This window comes from Wasmannia auropunctata, unplaced genomic scaffold (genome assembly GCF_000956235.1).
Source record: "Wasmannia auropunctata unplaced genomic scaffold, wasmannia.A_1.0 LD336106.1, whole genome shotgun sequence".
Classification (NCBI taxonomy): Eukaryota; Metazoa; Arthropoda; class Insecta; order Hymenoptera; family Formicidae; genus Wasmannia; species Wasmannia auropunctata.
Window position 1 is genome coordinate 2,210,589 of NW_012026784.1, and position 20,161 is coordinate 2,230,749.

Below are 20,161 nucleotides of genomic sequence, written 5' to 3' on the forward strand. Positions count from 1 at the left end.
GGGGGGGTAACAATGCGAGCGACCATTCACCGGACGCGCGTTTGGCGAAACGGTCAACGGTACACGGCTAACGCGGATCCGGTCGAGCAGTCACGGGCGCAGCAGGTGCGCCCGACGTCCCGGTGACACTCTCGCGTAGACGCGACGCGAGCGCGTAACCGCATCGCCGGGTGACGATCTGCAATGAGCGCCGTGCACACTCTGGGAATCTGGAACGTGGCTAATTAACGCTCCCTTCCCCGTGGAGGAGAGAAGGAGAGAAGGCGCCAGACGGCGCCAGCCCGAATACCAGCCAGAAATCCAGAGGGGAGATCGCGCCGCTCGTGATCTCCCCTTGGAGAGTTCAATTGGAGGGCAGCGAATTCACGTTCTCCAATTTTTTGCCGATTCACGCGGGCGCACCAATTTGAAGCATACATTATATATAAAAAACTCATGCGTGTTGAATAAATTTATGTAACCTACACAATGGACACGTATATACCGCGATATGAGATCATATAAAGATAAATGTAAAATGGAGAGGGAAACTTAAGTGTGAGGTCAATTAAAATTATCTATTTAAAATTAAAGATACGGAGATAATAAAAATATCCTAATAATTTTTTACTATGGCTGACAAAATAATAGATAACTGATTAAAAAAAAAAAACCTGATTTTTTAGCCTATTATAGAAATCTAGCAACACCGACGATAACTGGGGGCGAAAACTAGCATTCCACGATTTTTAAGTCCATCGTCCTCCACTCCTTGCTTCTACTGTCCTCGTTGGCCTTGCTCGTAATTAAGGGCCAATTTAATTAAGAGGGAAGGACAGGGAAAAAGTCGCCAGCGGCACGAGAGGCCACTTCGTGCAGGATGAATGAACTCGTCGCGAGAATATGTAGTACCCTCGGGTATACTTCTCTGCCTCGCGTATGTGCGTGTGCGTTATGTACGCACGTATATGCACGTGTGTTTACGTGCCAAGTGCCAAGCGAAACCGCGAAAGGCTCGATGACTCTAATTAGTCGTCCTAGTTTGCGCTTGTTTAGAGACACTTAAGTTTATCTATACTTGAGCCGCGTGGCGACTACTCCACTCTCTTGCCTTTGGAACGCGAGGGAACGTATTTAACAATTTAATAGCGAACGCTGCGTATATTCTGCGTGTTAATCGTACTTTACTCGTTTCTTACGTTTCTCGTTCTTCTTCCATGTCAACAGAATGAAGAGATGATCGCGAGTCTGTCAATGAACGGCGGCAGCGGAGGGCCGGGGAGCCGCGTGGGTCGTGGATTGGCCCTTCACAGGTCCAATTCCAGTCTGGAGCTTCCGCACAGTCCGGATCCTGCCTCCCGGGTGCCAGAGACGCCTCTCAGGAGGGAGTATGGTTCCCATGGTATGAGTCGAATTTTTTCCTGATATTTTTTTTCCCGCGAAAAAAACGGCGAATCCAGATATTTCAAATATTGCTGATATTTTAAAAAGACCGGTTGAAATCCTGGAAAATCACCCTAAATTGGTAATTTTCTATGGGAGACAATCGATCCACTTTCTCTTGTATTATTTAACTGTATTATATATTAGAACGAAAAATATGTTGCTACGTTTACGATAATATATTTTTATTATACCACAGCAATTTTTCTTGATGTATTAGTATTTTTCCTCTAAAAGTTAAATTTTGGAAAAATGTCGGCCGCGCTGCTTCGAAGTTGTAAAGACATTCCAATTTTGCTCCCATCGCAGGCAGCATCGACGTAGTGGCGCAATCCATCACGGGCGGTGAGAATTTCTTCGCCATACTGCAGGACTTTCGGCCGTCGGAGCAGCGCGGCGGCGTCGCCGCTGACTATCTGCGCCGCGTACATCAGCAGGACGGTTCCGGCCAGCCGCTCGACGTCGACGAGGTCTGCGGTCCGACCGGCGCCGGCACCAGTCCGAAGCTGCGGTTGAAGCTGAACAGACTCTGGGGCGGTAAACCGCCGCGAGCGATGGAGGAAACGTGCACCAGCCCGGTGATGTCGGCCGACGTGGAGGAGCGGCATCGGAGGCGCGCGTTCGCCCATTACGACTGCCAGTCGTTGACGGCGAATCTGGGCTACGCCGCGAAGCTCCGCGGGATCCTCTTGGCCAGGAGAAGAAACACGGCCACCGGGGCGTCCGCCGCCAGCGCGCTCAGAGCGTCCACGCCCGACGAGACTCCCGAGGAGGATGCCGGCGATGGGAAAGGTAAGATGTTAAGGAGAAACAAAAGGTAGCTGTTATAGAAATGAAAAAGAGAGCATCTTGCTGACGTTCTCACACCTGACGGGGTTTCAGGTAACGACTTGCTGGAGCCGTGTCCCTTCTTCCGCAACGAGATCGGCGGCGAGGGGGAACGCGAGGTCGGCCTTACTCGCTGCGCTCAGGGCAACGGAATTCACAGACCGTCGTTGTCTTACGGTGTCTCCGTCCTGGAGCCGCCGCCCGGCGAGACTTTGTGGAAGAACACTTGCCCGCTGCAGAAACGGCCCCTGCCCATCGAGAGCGTCGACGAGGGGGCCCATTATTATCGGCGATACTTCCTCGGTAAGTGAACGCGCCTCTGGTTGTGCAAATCTTTTGTCGCGTTACATAAAAAATTCTCGCCTCGTTACACAAAAGAGACATCTCGTTCCTGCGTGATTGCCTGCTGCGTACATTATAAACGGAAATTTAACTTTTTTTAAAAATCAAATTTTAATTTAAAGAAAGTAAAAAATATGAAATTGATTTATCTGAATAATTAAACTTTCATAAATATAGAAAATTCCACCCGGTCGATTATTCGCGCAAAATGTCTCATACACGGAATATAAAGAGAACGGAATATTTCTGTCGACAGGACGAGAACATCAGAACTGGTTCGGCATGGACGAACAGCTGGGACCGGTGGCCATCAGTATCCGCAAGGACGTCAGTCAGTACCGCGTGATCGTGCGCACGTCGGAGCTACTAACGCTACGCGGCACCGTGCCGGAGGAGGCCCTCGGCATCAGGCCGCAAGGCCGGCCGCCCACCAGGGAACTCCTGGAGCTGGTCGCGCCGGAGGTACAATTGGGCTGTCTCAGGCTCGGCACACCCGCCGCCGAGGAAGCGCTGGCCAGGTTGGACGAGCAAGGATTGTCCAATAAGTACAAAGTCGGCGTGCTGTATTGCCGAACCGGCCAGAGGACCGAAGAGGAGATGTACAACAATCAGCACGCCGGTCCGGCCTTCCTGGAGTTCTTGGATACCATTGGTACGTAGTGTTCTTTTGCAATTTTTACTTACACATTGAATTATAGGAGTATTGAAGGTAAAGATCAAAGCGTATGTTTCTATAAAATAAAAAAAAGAGAAAAATATAATATTAATTAAATGTTTTGCCACATAAAAATGAAGATAAAACTTATTTACGAAACGTAGGGTTTGCATTTGTATCATGCTTTAGTGCAAATACTAGGCGTCTACCTCCTATTATATAAGAACATTTGTTGCTTTTATTTATATTAAAAAGTTGTTTTTTTATAGTTTTCACTTTATTGTTATCTGTTAGGAGGTACACGGTTTTTCATAGCTAGAAAGTTTTCGCGTGCGCATTAACAAACGAGTTAACACACAGTGCAGCGAGTCGAAGAACCCGCGTCGGAAGTCGATAAAATTATTCTCTCGTAAACGCCGTAAAATAAAGCGGCCGATTTACACGTGGATCTTACACCGCGATCCACCGGTTGCTTCGCGGGTAGTTTGACTCGCTCTTTATCGACGGTTAGTCGATTCAATGTCCCGGAATGATTTCACTTACTGTACCACTGTAACGCTAATCATCCGCGAACGCGCGCGTAATTTCGCGGTCGTTACGTACGGAACTTCTCCGCGTGGAAGTTTCGTTGCGTTTACGATCGCCTTAGTTATTCCCATTAACGATTACTGTCGCTTTCTAAAAGAGAAACGCGCGTCCTGTTTTTTTTTCCTTCGTGCGCGTCGCACGTTGCGTTTCGCGTCGTTTCCGCGGGCCGATCGTTATCTCGCGTTAATTCGTTGACGCGATTATCAGCGTTCCTATGCGTAATTCTGAAAGCGGGAAACTCAGAGAGAGAGATTTGCAACATATTTCTTTTTCTTTCCTTATAAATTTAGGTCATCTAATATATAAACATTGTAACGTATATGTTTTTTGCTTCTTCGCTATACTTTATACGTCATCTACAATGAGAGTATAGTAAGTCATAAGCCGTAAGAAATTGACTAATCATAGTCAATTATTCTTCTTATATTCGACTATAATTGGTCGATTTCTTACGGCTTACGATTTACTACTCTTCATTGTAGATGGACCTTTATAGTTTACATCCTTCGAAAAGCCACAATTACGTCCGACAAATATATTCTTTCAATGCAACAACCGTGCGCGGCTAAATCGCAGAAAATAGAATCGACAACGTTCGCCGCTCGACGTGCAAACGCAAACGCGTCCTGAAGCGGGAATACGCGTAACGAGACGCGACCGGGGAACCGATTCTTTGCCGTGCGCCGGTGGGCAATTGAGTTAATTGCATGTTTTCATGACAGGCCAAAGAATAAGACTGCGAGGATTCGAGGGTTACAAGGCCGGACTGGACACCAGAACCGACTCGACGGGTACGCACGCGGTAGCGGCGACGCATCGCGGGACGGAAGTCACCTTTCACGTGTCCACCATGCTACCCTTCACGCCTAACAACCGGCAGCAGCTGCTGAGGAAGAGGCACATCGGAAATGACATAGTCACGATAGTTTTTCAGGTACGGTTTTATTACGCCGCCGGTAAATTAAGGCTGCGCGCGATTACGCAATTGTGTAATGATGACTATACGCGCGGCGTAACCGTGCGGCGTATGACGCACACGGCGCTCTCGCGACTCGCCAGATTTATTATGCGGGCTCCGCCCGTGCGAGAGTAAACGAGACAACGCAATCCGGTACGATTCATGCTATCGGATATTTAATCGGGATCGCAATACCTGTCGTGCACTTACATTAGAAATTCGAGAAGCAACTTACCCGCGATACCGGTTCTTCGAGTTCGGCTAGATATTTCGAACAGGTGGTTTCACGCTCGCGTGTATTTTAAACACAGCGCGTAACGCAATTTACAATTAATATTCTTTTTTTTTTCCCCTCCAGGAACCTGGTGCGTTGCCATTCAGTCCGCGAAGAATACGCTCCCAGTTCCAACACGTGTTTATCATCGTGCGAGCCGTGAATCCTTGCACCGACAACACGCAGTACAGCGTGGCGGTGTCCAGGAGCAAAGAAGTGCCCATCTTCGGGCCGCCGGTTCCGCAGGGTGCCACGTTCGCAAAGGGAAAGGCTTTCGCTGACTTTATCCTGGCGAAGGTCTTAAACGCCGAGAATGCGGCTCACAGGTAAGACTCTGTTTGATCTCTGTTTCCTTTCTCAAGTTTTGTATGTCGATAAAATTAATTAAGCCGAACATGCGTCTTTCGCTAGATCCGAAAAATTCGCCACGATGGCTACGAGGACGAGACAGGAATATCTGAAGGATCTCGCCACGAACTGCACTACCACCGCAGTCGTCGACACAGGCCAGAAATTCTGTACGTTGAGATTTCAGCAAATTTTCTGCTTATTTTTAATAATGATACAGTGATAATTTTTATGCAATTTTTAATTACATTAATTTAAATTTAATTGATTTCTAATCTCCTTTTCTTTTTGCGAAACAGCGATGCTCTCCTTCAGCAGCAAGAAGAAGACGCCGGTGCGACCGAAACTTTCGTGCGACGCGTCTCAACGCGGCGCGATTTGCTGGCAAGTCATACTCGAGGACAGCAATCAGAATACAGATTGTTATTTAGGCATAAGCATAGACACCATCGTGCTGATCGAGGAGCACTCCAGGCAGATAGTATTCGTCACTCCATGCGTGAGCGTGCTCGGATGGCACGCTCAAACAAACAGGTAAATATCTCGGATTCGTAAACATATCACGTTAATTTATTACCGCGCGTATCTATTAATCTGAAATTTAACTTTTTAACATTGATAAAAAAAAATGATGACCTTCAGTTTCTAATCGTAATAATTTCTTCAAGTCACTCGTTGGAGTCATATACAACCGCCACTTACTGCATTATTCACGATGAGTTCATCGCGGTAAAAATCGCTCGCGGACGATCGGAAATCAGAACGATTAATTGCGGCCTGACATTTTTGCTTTGCTTTGCGGTTTCAGTTTGAGATTGTATCATCATCAGGGCGAATGCATTACCATACACGTACGCGGTGATTACGGCGAGAGGGACGAGTTAATGGAAATCGTGGCTCGGCTGCGTGCCGTAACTCAAGGCGCGCCGGCCTCTGAGCTGTCGCTGAAGAGGAACAGCCTCGGACAGTTGGGCTTCCACGTTCAGCCCGACGGCGTTGTGACGCAGGTCGAAAGTATGGGGCTGTCGTGGCAGGCGGGCCTGAGGCAGGCCTCCAGGCTGGTCGAGATTTGCAAGGTGGCCGTGTCGACCTTGAGTCACGATCAGATGGTCGATCTATTGAAGACCAGCGTCCAGGTCACCGTCACCGTAATACCGCCGACCAACGACGGAAATCCACGAAGGTACAGAATCTTGAATTATCTTATCCCGGTTTTCCTTGGTTTTATTTTGTTTTTTTTTTATATTTCATTAAAAAATCGAACACAAAATTAGATTTAATTAATCCTATGCTTTTTTTTTATACGTCGCTTTTATAAAATTAAATTTTTAACTTTTAAATTGAATTATTAGAATGATAAAATTAAGTAAAAATTAGTTTTTAGATTAATTAAATTAATTAAAATATTAAATAAATTTTTTTGCACGACAGAGGCTGCACGCTGCAAAACTGTCATTACCTGTCGAATAATTACGAGGGGGATTACGAGAATGTAACGAGCGCGGATAACGCACCGAGTCAGCAAACGGCGATGTCGCATCAACGGCGATATGACCGATCGTTCAGCCCGCCGCGATCGAGCAACAGCTCCGGGTATGGTACTGGATCGAGCTCTAGATCGTTCAACGATCCACGGTTTCCGTTGGAGGGTACAATGACTAGCAGCAGTAGTGGACACAGTAGTGCCGATGATCGTTGGTGAGTGATTAACCTTACACGACTCATCATAACGTTAAAAACCTATCTCTTTGAACTGTCGATCGTTGAACGTGTAAGGCTCGGTTCCACAAATGTCAAATTAACTTTAATCTCGGTTCAACTTACCGTTTATCTCTTTCTAATTCTTAGATTAGAAGAAGATAAAGCGAGTTGAATTTCGATTAAATCGAGTTAACTGCATGTAATAATAATGCGTTCGTCTTTATCAAATTAATATAGACATAACCATTTTACGCTTGGTAAACAAGTCGGAGGGAACAAAGTACTTCTTGTTTCAGGTACGAGCTTCTGGAACCGCAGGATCAGGACGGCGGTCATCGCCCGGACGGCACGCCGCCTCCGCTACCGGTGCGACAGAACTACCAAGCCGCGACACCCAGCAAGTCCGCGCAGAAGAAGGACAAGACCCACTACGTCAGCGCCAAACAACTTGTGGACAGCTCGAAGCATCGCGAGCACAGTCACGAGCATTACACGAAGGAGAGCAATTACGTGTCGTCGAAAATGATCCAGGAGAACGCGCGACACGAGAATTATCAGCGGCAGTTGGACAACGCGCATCGCGCTCAGGATCACGTAGCGACGAATTACGTGAAGCTGCAGAAGGAGCGATACGAGATCAAGCAGGAGAACCTGTACGCGTCTCAGAGGGAGCTGCACAAGAACGACGTGCAGCATCACGGCCATCAGAAGCTCGGCGCGTCGAATTCCCTGCCGTTGGCGCACAACGCCGTTTACAGCCTGCCGAAGTCGGGCAGCAACAACAATCTCGGCAGGTACGAGTACGAGCAGTCCGGCGGCAGGCACGACTACGAGACGCCCACGAAGGCGGACAGGAGCTCAAAGTACGAGATGCAGGAGGAGAAGGTGGTCGAAGGACGGCCGCCGGCCAAGTACGAGCACGACGTGCGAGCTCACGACAAGAGAATCGGCTACGAGTATCCGGAGGATATTTACGAGAGGAGGAACAGCAAGTACGACATGGATTTGGCCAAGTACGAGATGGAGTGTCAACACGGTAGCGAGAGGAAGCACAACAACGACGGCAACGGGGGGGAGCACAATCGCGACCCTATGAAATACGAGATGCCGCACGACTTCAAAGTAGGCGAGAAGGTCACCTGCCTGAAGACCAGCATGTCGGAGCGACCGGTGCCTCACAAAGTGAGCGTGGAGTACCGACAGTCGAAGGACTTCCCGGCGAGTCTGCCGCCGGAAATGAGGATATCGGACGTCAATTGTCCGGAGGTCGCCACGATGCCCAGCGAGGACGAGCTGTCGAACGGCTCGGGTAGCGTGTCGCCCAGACTGCGACGTGCCAACAAACATCGCGGCGGCAATCGCACCCCGTCCAGCGGCAGCTCCAGAAACCAGAGTCCCCGACCCAAGCCGGGTATGAGAAACTCGCACCGTAATTCCGCGAACCTAACGTCCAGCACGCTGCAGGAGGACCTCATGAGATTGATCAATCCCGACTACATCGCCGACGACAGCCAGATCGTCAACAACAATCTCGTGAACAGCGTGATGAGCCCGAATCAAAACTCGAACAAGATGAACAACAATATGTTGGAGATCCAGAACAGGTGCAGGTCCAGGGAGAATCTGTGCGGCAACAGCACGTCCACCTTGAGCGTGTTGCCCGCGAATGGACAGGAAAACGGAAACAACGGGTCGGAAGTGATTCTGACGATGGCCAGGCCAGCGACGGTGATCTCGAACGCCAGCACTGCCTCGAGTCCGGCACCGAGCGAGAACAAGTTGTCGAAAGAGGAAAGGTATGAAAAATTATAAAATTCAATATCTAATTATACGAAAAACTAAATTTTATTAAAATATTATATTATTTATGGTACAATTTTTTATGATACCTAAATATCATTTAAAAAATTATACCATAAATAATGAGATAAAAGTGAAATCTCTCTAAATAAATGATAACGCAATGATTTTTTTTTTTTTAGATTATCGCCGCGCGTCACGAAACCGCTTCACCCAATCATGAAACAGCACAATAATCTAACGCCGATCAAAGACGTGAAGACTCACAATGACGCGAACGTGGACTGTTGGAAGAATCAGCATGCGGATTCCAACAGGTCGACGAAGCAGCATCCTCCGGAGTGGTCCGACGACAGGCTCATCGACGGATGCAACGCGAACGCGTAAGCATTTTACAACACGTTCGATCGTCTTGGCGCGCGATGTTGGACAGTTAGTGAGAACATTGTATTCTTTCTGCAGGAATCCCGTGTCGGACTTGCAGTCTCATCTGTCCACTCTCGAGCTGAGAATGGTGAGGGAGACGCGTCTGCGACAGTCGTTGGAGGACGAGGTGCGCCGATTGCGCGACGAGAATCGACGCCTGCAGGAGTCCGAGAACCTGCGGTTCTCCTTGGAGGACGAGAACCGCCGTCTGAAGGATGAGAATCACGCGGCCGCGCAGCAACTCCGGCGTTTCACGGAGTGGTTCTTTCAAACGATGGATCATCAATAATCACAGTATAATAATTTAGAATTTGCGGTTATTTACAAAGATGAAAAAGCATATCCGTGTCATCAATGTTCTTCAAGCTAAACGAGAATTATCTTTACGTTCGAATCGGTAGCATTTAACTCTTCGATCGCGTTCCCTTCTCTCGACCGCTCGGATCGGGGCACGATCTTTTGTAAAGTACAGTATTAACGCGACCTTCGCTTAAACGTATAGGATGTAGGATAGATCAATCGGAGGCAACCGCGAGGCGACTGTGCGTGGGGTGCGTAAACACTGTGAGCGAGAAAACAATACAATCGTCCACAACTCTTTCGGCGCGATCTTCGATATTTTGTATTATATAAATTCGTTTAGAGTATTCTATTGTAAAGTATAAGTTACCATCGTACTGTTTCCCTTGACTCGAGGATTCGTGCGTTGACAACAAATCTATCTGTCCAGATCATCCGACGAAAGTAATTAGAGTACGCGTCTGATTGTCCATCTGTGTGCAGGACGATAGCAATACGCGTTAAATCAACATCAACGTTTGATTTTACATAAGCGACCAAATGACCAAATATTACTAGCGAACTAAGGACCGCTTTAACTCTGTAATTTATTACGCCTTTTATATTAATCTTCTATGTAGAGTATTAATTGAAACGTCGCGCGCGCGCGCGCGCTAAAGCGGAACGCGCTCTCGGCCAGTTCTGCCTTTGAAATAAGTGACGCAGCATAATTTCGATGTAATGTACGAAAGCGACGTTTCTTGAAGATCGTAAGTCAATCAATAAAGAGAAATGTGTACTTTAATGATATTTCCTCTCAATTTCTGAAAGGACCGAGAATACATTTCCATGTTCTATAACACACAAGCGTTCTGCACGATACGTAAGGAATGCGTGGAGGAATTGGATATCACGGGGATCATTGTTACAACTGGTTAGAATAAAATAGTTTATTGTAATCCACAGAAAAAAACAAGACATTTCCATGATGCCTTAAGATCTGTCTGTCTCACTGTTTCTGTCAGTTTAACAATTAGCTGCGATTACACTCCCTTTCGATTTTGAGACCGCGCGAAAACGCTCGCTCGCCGCCGTGTCGCGATACCGGCAGCAGCGACAGTCCTTTTAATACTCGGAATACGCCGGACCTAGGCCAGAATTCGGCCAGAATCCAGACTTACGAAGGATCGGATTATGCATATTTTGTATCCTTACAAGATAAGAAATTACGGCTTCTTACTGCCGCGCGACATCGCGATCCCGGCGGCTCGCTACTGGCTGCTGCTGTCGCGATACGTCTATCCTAATCGCATTGCGGAAGAATAGCGCAGTGTATTCTCTTTCTTCCATCGTTCTCTCTCTCTCTCTCTCTCTCCTCGTGTTCACAACGCCCGGGCGTCTGAATCCCGGCCGTCGATCTCGACGCGATTTATATTCGTTATCGGTGTAAACCAGAGACAAGCAAAATATTACTCCATTCTTGCGAGCGTCACTGCCCATTCTCCATGCCTCACTGTCTATTTATTTATGCGTTAAATGTGTGTGTATCAATAATTAGCTCGTTTCTAATCTCTAGATCTATGTATATTTTTTGGCGCCCCCGAGGGACGCCCCCGATTAACTGCGCCTTCTGAGAGGAAAGTGATTATGCGAGAGGAATATTTGAACTGTCTATAATCGAAACACCGTGAAGTAATATTTCACGCAGCTCTGCGTGTAACGCTTACGTCACCGAGGCTCCTCGTCGGTTTTTTTTTGTTCGCTTAAGTACATGAGAAGTAGTTATGCCTAGCAAGTGTAATTACTCGTAGAGAGATGTTTTAAACACTCGGACTTAGTTTTACTCTAGTAGCGTTTTTTTTTCCTATATATCCTCTAATTAACACGCCCTCGCGTGAAAGTACATCTCCATCACGAAGCTCCGGGCGAAACCCGGTTCGTTCGCGCGAACAAATCTCTCAAAGCGCGTCTTACAGGCGCGAGGGGTAGTCGACGTGTATAACAGCTCGGGGGAGAAGAGTCGCGCACACAATAGTAGTCGGAGAACAATTTTAATGAAATCTTAAACGCCGCCGTCTGCACGGGAGTTTAGATTCGTACAATGTCGTTCATTCGTTGCAAGAGCTCTTTAATCGGCCAAGTATCGCATCGTCATCCGTCTGTCATGGAAATTAATAAAGCACGAGTCGGGCAGACGAGATGTCGGTTTTTCCGGCAAGAACGCGAGTCCATTGAGACTTCCAATTGTGTTCTCTAACACCGGTTGAACCCGATGTTATACGTAGGAACAAGTGCAAAATCCGAGGGAGATTCGTTCAGGGAGACGGTTTACAAGGATCTGGAGCGTCTTTGCAACGTCCCTCGGATGTTTGTACTGCTGTTCAAGCTCAGAAGCTTCGTCATGTCGTCGTGTAAGCCCGAAGTGCCGATATCCTATATGTGTGGAAAGCAATACGAACAACGGGGAGACTCTCACTAATCGCGTAAAGTTAAAACTACTCGCATTTTAAGATTCTCGCTTCGCATTAGAGGCTCGGTGTGTTGAGTACGCGCCAGTGTCAAGGAAACGATAGAAACAAGCGGAACGAGTTGCGTATGGCGAAGAGATGATTGATCGATTCTATGAAGCATTCATACAAGGAAAACGTTAGCGGCGCGGCTAACGCGGTGTCGTCGCAGTATGCAGCATGAATCATGCACGTTCAGCAAGCAGGCTTTATGGCACACGAAGATAAATAAATATACCGGATGGATTCGATCGACAGCGAATTCGGTTCTCACATTCGGAGACGGAAAACTTTTCAGAGAGAGAATACATTTCCAGGTACAATTCAGATCGTGGTAGATAAAATCGTTCGGAAAAACCGAGAAATTATGCGTACTGCAAAAAAATCGTAAAAGTAAATGCAGAGCATCTACATTGTTTAAAAATACGCGAAATTTTATATATTCGCAGTTGCAGTTTCATTTTATCGACAGCTTATTTACAACACTTATTTATCTGCAACAATTAAAAACCGGTTATAGGATTTTTTCTTTGCGAATAAAAATTCTCACTGACTAATACAGACCTAATTAATAAATTAAAATATGCGATAAAAATTCTCACTGACTAAAATAAACCTAATTAATAAGTTAAAATATGCTCTGGCATATAAATATGATCGTATGTAAACAAGTCGATCGTTCCATCCCGACCATCTTCACGATAAAAAGCGAGGCAACTTCGAGTAGTCGTATATTAAAAAAAAAAAAGAAAGAAATGAAAAAGAAGAGAAGTGTATGGCGAGTACTACTTTCTACTTACGGTAAAACACGGAGTTGGAAGTAAGAAGGGCACAGACAAAAAAGACGGAGATTAATCTACCATCTACCGTGTACAGTTTTTCCACATTCTACAAGGTGTCTCACCCTTCACTCTCAAAACTCGTATCTTTAGCGACGAGACGTTGCCTCGACGAACTTGAAATGTATTTTCTTCGCAGCGATCATCGCGCGGGAAAGCAAAAGATAGCAAAGATTAAATTCCCGAGAGACCTGAATTTCGCCCGATTAAACTGCAGATGAAATTATTCCTCGCGTTTCGCTAATAAATATCAATTTCAAACTCGTCGAGAAGCACGTCGATACTCGGGCCGCGATGGCGAGACACCCCGTGCGCAAGTGTGGTCACAATTCCGAGCAATCGTTTGCGAACGAAGGCGAGAGGACGTGAAACTGGCAAAGAGGCGATGAATCTCGGCGCGACGAGATCTCATCTTCCGTCGTCGTCGTCGTCGTCGTCGTCATTTTTCTCAGAGTCGCCGTTTCTCACCCGCACGCAAGATTTCGCCTGGTTCGCACACGTGGCCGCCGCACACTCGCCGGCATGCAGGCCGCGGATATCCCGGCCGGGCGCGAAAAGTCTACGGATAAAAGTATCAATGCTCCACGACAAAAGTCCGCCAATTAACCGTGGTCGCCGTTACATTTCTGCTTTCCTACGCTCGCAAACATCACTGATAATACGTCGATCGGAGGGCGCGTCCTCCGTTAAAATACAAAAATACTGTTCTGATGCACCATATCTTCACCTACTATCCCTACCATTATGCACATTATAATCCCTGTAGTCTTTAAACGTTCCGTTACAGTGGACGAGGAAAAAAATACTGAATAGGGTAAGGAGGAGGGAGGGGGAGTATGTGTTGTACGAATATACGTGTGAATGAGTGTGTATGTGTGTATGTGAAAGAAAAAAAAAAGAAAAAGGTATCGCGAATGTATCGAATTTCGAGAGCTCAGAGGCTCGTACTTTTCTTATCTCTGTGGATGAAGCGCTCGTTTCCGAAGAGTTGTATTAATCGCGCGCAATCTTTTTGCTCTCCTCTGTCCCAGAGCACCGGTCGCACCGACGTCGGTCGCGGTTAATTCGGAGCAGCGATTGCACACGCAGACTACACTATGGGTAATATAGAATATATTACAAAAGGTACATTATGTACATGGGACATATATATGTAAGTGATCAAAAAGGTGGTTGCTCTGAAGAAGTCTCTCTCGAGAAAAAGAGAGCTCGCAAATATCCTTAAAGGTGATTAATAATGATTATGATTACGTGAGTCTCGGTAACTCGATAACTTTTGCATTTCGGATCTTTTTTTTTTTTTTTTAAATCACTGCTCGGAATTAGGCAGACTACTATCGGTGAAACTCGGTGAGCGCGCCAAGAGAGACGCACGACGGTGCGCGATCGAGAGAAGACAACGCTAACAGCAGAACATTAAATTTCATACAAAAAGAAAGAGAGGCGGTAACAGAAATTAAACGAAAACGTTCGTCGATGTACAACATCGTTTCCTTCCGCAGAAGAATCTTGCGTGAATTTTGATACGCGCGCACGCCACAGGCGACGGACTGTCATTGCGATATCGGTATTCCACGTTCCTTGATTAAAGTTAATACTACGATCCGTTTAATTAGTTTTTTTATAGTCGCGACACGGCGCTCGCGGGATCGCGTCGCTCATTATCAACTACGGTTATTAAATCGTATAATAATATTTATATTTATATATATATATATATACTTTGTTTTATATATATAATATAATATAGTTATATATATATATTCAGCATCACAGTAAGATAGCGCCCTTCATTATTAAGTTATCGTCGATCAGCTCGGACATTATATTTTCATTCCTGTCAACAACATACTCTACAACAATCCGCTTTAAACATCGTCAAAGAATCCCGGCATGCGTCCGGCATGCGAATGCAGCGAGTTTTTTTTTTTTACGTACTACGGACAGGCGACGGGGGGGGGGGGAGATAATCGATCACCTGGCGAAAGTCGGGAGAGAGTATTGATTAAAAATCGTACGGTGGATCGTAGAGCCGCGTCTGATTGAAGGCGATTAACAGCCGGAGAAGCGTGGACTACCGCGGTTCTGCGCGCGTGGGTCGACGATTAACTAAACGATGATCATAGTCACAACGCAAGTGCGACCGTGAGGGTCGCCATTCTGTTTTTTTTTTCTTTTTCTTTTCCTTCCGACGACGGATTAAAAAAAAAAAAGAACGAGAGACAAAAACGAATACGAATCTCTAAAACGCGCGAATGAAGGCGCCACGGACAGTTCTGCGTGTCTCGTCAGTCCGGACAAGTAAACGCGTTTCTGCATCGAGACGGAAGAGAGATTATTTTGACACGCGCGATTTGCGACGACGTTAAAGCGTGGGCGTCTCTTTCGCGGTAAAACGCGAACGTCGTCTCGCGCGCCAGATGATTCAGATTCAAAGGATCAGGATGACGAACTGTCATCGGACGCTCATTCCGCCCCTATCGACAAACAGTAAAATAGAGAAGTCTTACAGATACAATGTATAGAGATACTTAGAGTTATTCCGAAAATAAATAGTTATAAAAATAAGCGAGAATTTTTATGCTTAAAAATTACCTTAAGGTAAGAACTTAATTAGTTTGCACCACATGCGGAGTGGAATGTGTTTCCCTTACTAGATCGTAGAAGCGTAACTCTAACAAAAGTTCAACTACCAAGTGTAAAAAACATTAACGGCAACTTGTCAATCGCAATTATCAATAGTGCAATAGCTCAAATAGAAAAAACGTGAATCAATAAATAAGAGTGCAACAAGAGATTATACATATAATACGTATGACAAAGTGACGACACCGTCCGGCGCGCGTCCGCCCGGCGGTGTCGTCGGCAAAATTGTATAATTCGTAGAATAAATAACTGTGCTCCAAAAAAGGATCGGTCTACCCGCGGAGATAGATTAGGTACAATATTCGATTCTTTTTCTTTCCACTCTCTTTTTTTTTCCCCTCCCCCTTTTATTACCGCAAGTCACAGCTCGATACGCACTGTGGAAGAATCAAGAGAGATATTTACACATGAAAATACTCGAGTCACGAGTTGACAATCACCGAGACAACCGGGGGGGGGGGGCGGACTCTCGCGATTCCGTCTATTTAACTTAAAAAGTGGGGAAAACTTTTTTGTACTTTTCTACAATTTTCTCTCTCTCTCTCTCTCTTTCTCTCTCTCTCCGAATCTACTTTTATACTCTATATATACTAACGGCAATATATCCCCGACGGTAACGTAAAACGTTGTCTCGCAAGGACCCGCGGCGTCGTTGCAAAACGAGAGGAGCACCGTGGAGGGCTTCAATTCAAATCAAAACGGCACGAAATTCATCACGACGCTCTCGAGTCGAGATTCCGGAGGAGGAGTTCCAGCCGAGGAGGATCCGCGTCGCGGGATTTATCGGCGGGGGACACCGAGAGCGAGGAAATCGGTATACCTTAATGACTGGTTTGCGCAGGCCGTGCCGGACAGCCGGCCGCTCGCGCGCTCTCCCGCGCCGAGCGGAGAGTGGTTGATCTTCGAGAAGTGTGTGGTGGCACTTTTCAATACTTCACTATACCGAAACGTCGGTCGAGGATCTTATACTATTCCCGGCGCGTCCTCTTGGGACGCTGACTGACTCCCACCTCGTCGCCGCCGCGCGACTTCTTACCGATTTGCACCTGGCTCTGCGCCGTGAGCTGCAACGAGATCGCGTGGGTGTTGAGCTTCTCCGCGAGCAGCAGGTCCTTGAGGCCCTTCATCTTCTGGCTGTACAGCGTTATCCTCGGCCTCTCGTTCTCGGAGTCGGCCTGCTGCACCTCGGGCTTGACGACGGGCTTCTCCTTGGAGGTCGAGGGCGCCGCCGGCGGCGGTAGGGCGTTGTCCGGCGGCGCGACGAACGGCTCGCCGCCGCCCTGTAGCAGGTAATCTCTGTTAAGTATCTTCTCACTGCAGGCCGCCGTTAGAGCTTGAATACTGGGATGCGTCGACGCCGAATTGGAGGGCACTTTGGACTCTAGGCTCTTGATCAGATCCCGCGCCGCGTTCCCCCTCTCCTTGGTCTTGCAGTAATTGTTGTTGTTGTTGTTCAGAGTCTCCTCGGGACTCGTCTCCCTCTTCTGGGCGGTCTCCTCCTTCTGCTTGACCTCCGTCTCGTAGCACTCTATGACGACCTGGGCGCGTATACTGGCGTCGAACTTCGAGATCGTGTTCACCAGCGGCCGGGCCCAGCCTATGTGCAGCACGGGCGTGTTCGCGTCCTCCTCCCACTGGCAGATACCGTCGTAGAACCTTAGCAGGTACGCGAAGCAACGTGGCTGCCTCAGTAAGCGCTCGTCGACCCGCACCGCGTGCGGTATCAATTCGTTGGCGATCTCCAGCAATTCCTTGTATATCTCCCCGTCGTCCCGCGAATAATCATATCTGTCGCGCATAGAAATCTATTACTCACCCGCCGACGAACCGCATATCAATGAAGCGTTTTAACATATTCACTGCCACCGTCCAAAGGTACGCGCGAGTTTCAGCGAACTCATTGTGTATAAAAAAAAAAAGATTGGAAAGAGAAAAAAATCTTACGCGTGCAGATACTTACTTCCGTAAAACATCCGCGGCGTCGGCCCACGACGCAAACGCGTTGACGTGTAATCCATGCCGATATAGATATCCACCTTGATAGGTGTAAGGATAAACATGCGCGTTTCCATAGTATTTCCTTGCTGACCTAACGGCTTCCTACAAAAACATTGTGAGTTCAGAAGAATTGTGTACATGCCTAAACCCCCTGCAGTATTGTTATTTAATATTTTTATATATTATAGTATCACAAACCTGAAAGAGGTCTATAGACGGTGGCCTTCCAGGCGTAGGCGCAGCCTCTTCCAACTCAGCCAGGTTACCGAGTGCCATTGGATACTTTGCTAGATGGCCCAGGTCGTACAGCAGCCACAGCAACTCCTGCTGAAGCAATGCCACTTCGACCGCGTCGGTAGTCGCATTCAGACTAGGATTTATAGCCGATACTATGGTAGCCACTTCTAAAGCACGACTGCACACCATCGCTTGGCCATTTAAATACAACCACGATCGAGACGCTACACCAGGCTCCACCGATTGCCCACGTTTGTCCTCGTTTCCCTTACCTAGTAATAAATTACAATTATCTCCTATCCTTGATTATTTAAGTCAGAAGTAGGAAGTTTTCTGCAGGAAAATAAAAGAACTAATTTAATAAAAGAACATTTGAGACACTTCGTGTATATCAAAGAAGTTTAAGAATACTGTAACAATAGAAAGAAAAGAATTTCAAATACAAATAAATTCAAGATTACTCGGTGTAAAGTGGTCTTTGTGTCGAGCAACAAAAAGTTTCCAAAGAGAAAATATGAATATTCAAAAAATCTATCTTATTATTAGATGCTTTATTAAACTATGGTTTCCCGCAAGTCGGAAAGGGGCAGGAAAGAGTGCTTCGACACTCTGCACGACGTACCATGCCATGTGACCTCCGCGGTCTGCGTGCCATCCTCTCCGTACACGACCCACGCGTGATCCTCTGACATGGCGAGATGCACGTCCTTGAAACCGAGAACCTGGCAGCCGGCCACGACGGCGAAGGCGACTCCGTAACAGTCGAGCTTGTTCGCCGTTAGGTAACTGTAGAGGCTCTGCAGATGCGCGCGGTCCTTGTAGTAGCTCCTGGTGAGGGAGTTCCATATCACGTCCGACACCTTTTTCACGAGCTCCCTGGTGGCGTACTTGGTGTCGTACACGGTGAGATCGACGGCGCCCTTGATCACCGCGTGGAACTTGGTGTACAGCGCCTCGGCGATGTGGTACTCGACGGGCGGCAGCTTCGGCTCGTCGTAGACGGCGTTCTCCTGGGGCGTGAAGACGCGATTGCACGTCAGGGAGTTCTCGACGGCGCCGATGAGGATCGAGAGGAGCGCGAGGTCCGGCTCGGCGCTGTTCTCCAGCTGATTCTTGAAGATCTGAACGATCGCGGAGATGCTCCGGATCGGGAACAGGGCCCTGTCCCTGTCATGAAAGCCCGCCATGTCGTGCGAAGGCCCCCGCCGAACTTGGGAGGTTGGTGCACCACACGCACGTACGCACGCACGCACGCACGCACGCAACGACTGTTAGCGGCGGCGGCGGCGGTAGCGGCAGCGGTGGCGACGACGACGGCAGCGGTGGCGGCGGCGGCGGCGGCGACGACGACGACGACGAGGAGGACCGATCTACGACTCCCGTGTCAGGCTCGTCATACCGTCGAGCATTTCGGCACACACGACTTCTCTGACAGAAAGAACCACGCACAGAGACTCGTAACGGGCGGCCACGTCGGGCTCGCCGACTCCGTCCGGCGCGCGTTCACTCCGCTCCGCTAGTGGACGTTACCCGGCGTTGCGCGGGGTCCTCTCGCACACTCTCGCATCACCGTACGACGAAAGCCGCCAGCGACGGCAGCGACCACTCACTCTCTCTCTCTCTCTCTCTCTTTCAGCTTCTCACTCTCTTTCTCCTCCTTTTGCACCTCCGCCTCCTCGCCGCCCGCTCTCGCTGCTACTCTGGCCGTGTTGCGAGTGCGTTGCGACGCGCACCGTACGTATGTACCGTGGCCGACCAGCGGCGCCGCGCTCCCTCCGCCCGCGATGAGCCCGCCGTCGGGGACGAGAGCCGCGATTTTCACTCGATCGCTATCGTCGCGCCGCGCCACGATCACGGATGAAAACCGACGGTACGGTATAATGCGCGCTCTCGGTATATCGGCGCCATCGGCGCGATGTGCGACGTGTGACTTTCGACGCGCAATAGACGCGGAAAATGCGCATCTATGCGCGCGGGCCAATCAACCTCCCGCTTTTTCGGAAATAATAGATACGCGACGGGAGGGGAGATTGATTAGCGTGTTTTGCGTGACGCCGATGCCGTCACGCCAATTATTTCTGTCGTAACGAACGACGGCGAATCATCGTAAGTATTTGTTTTTGCGTTCTGAAGCGAGAATTGAAAGCGACGGAATTTTTGAATCCAATTCCTGCGTGTGGCAACAAAAAATAAAGAAATGCGTCAATTGGAGGTATCTGATCCATTGTCGCGAATAAATTCCAAAATCATTTCTACACCAAGCGGAAACGAAACACTATGGAGATTCTGTAGTACTGAATTCGGATATAAAAA

General features: G+C 47.9%; 2 protein-coding genes across 2 annotated transcripts; one reads left to right on the forward strand and one right to left on the reverse strand.

Moving 5' to 3' along the window:
* The first annotated feature begins 1,215 nt into the window (after positions 1-1,215).
* LOC105452133 (signal-induced proliferation-associated 1-like protein 1) lies at positions 1,216-10,429 on the forward strand. The gene is made up of 14 exons (XM_011692995.1): positions 1,216-1,381; positions 1,732-2,214; positions 2,305-2,553; positions 2,849-3,244; positions 4,558-4,769; positions 5,152-5,393; positions 5,479-5,585; positions 5,715-5,949; positions 6,224-6,598; positions 6,847-7,113; positions 7,413-8,004; positions 8,074-8,912; positions 9,099-9,299; positions 9,379-10,429. Exons 1-14 carry the CDS (start codon positions 1,216-1,218, stop codon positions 9,629-9,631), a joined length of 4,617 nt encoding a protein of 1,538 aa, XP_011691297.1. The 3' UTR covers positions 9,632-10,429.
* A 5,641-nt stretch (positions 10,430-16,070) lies between these two features.
* On the reverse strand, positions 16,071-19,065 carry LOC105452125 (menin). Its single transcript, XM_011692983.1, has 4 exons — positions 18,471-19,065; positions 17,810-18,120; positions 17,574-17,713; positions 16,071-17,401 (listed from the first exon to the last, which is right to left on the reverse strand). The coding sequence occupies exons 1-4, from the start codon at positions 19,033-19,035 to the stop codon at positions 16,582-16,584; spliced, it is 1,836 nt and encodes a 611-aa protein (XP_011691285.1). The 5' UTR covers positions 19,036-19,065; the 3' UTR covers positions 16,071-16,581.
* Between the last annotated feature and the right edge of the window lie 1,096 nt (positions 19,066-20,161).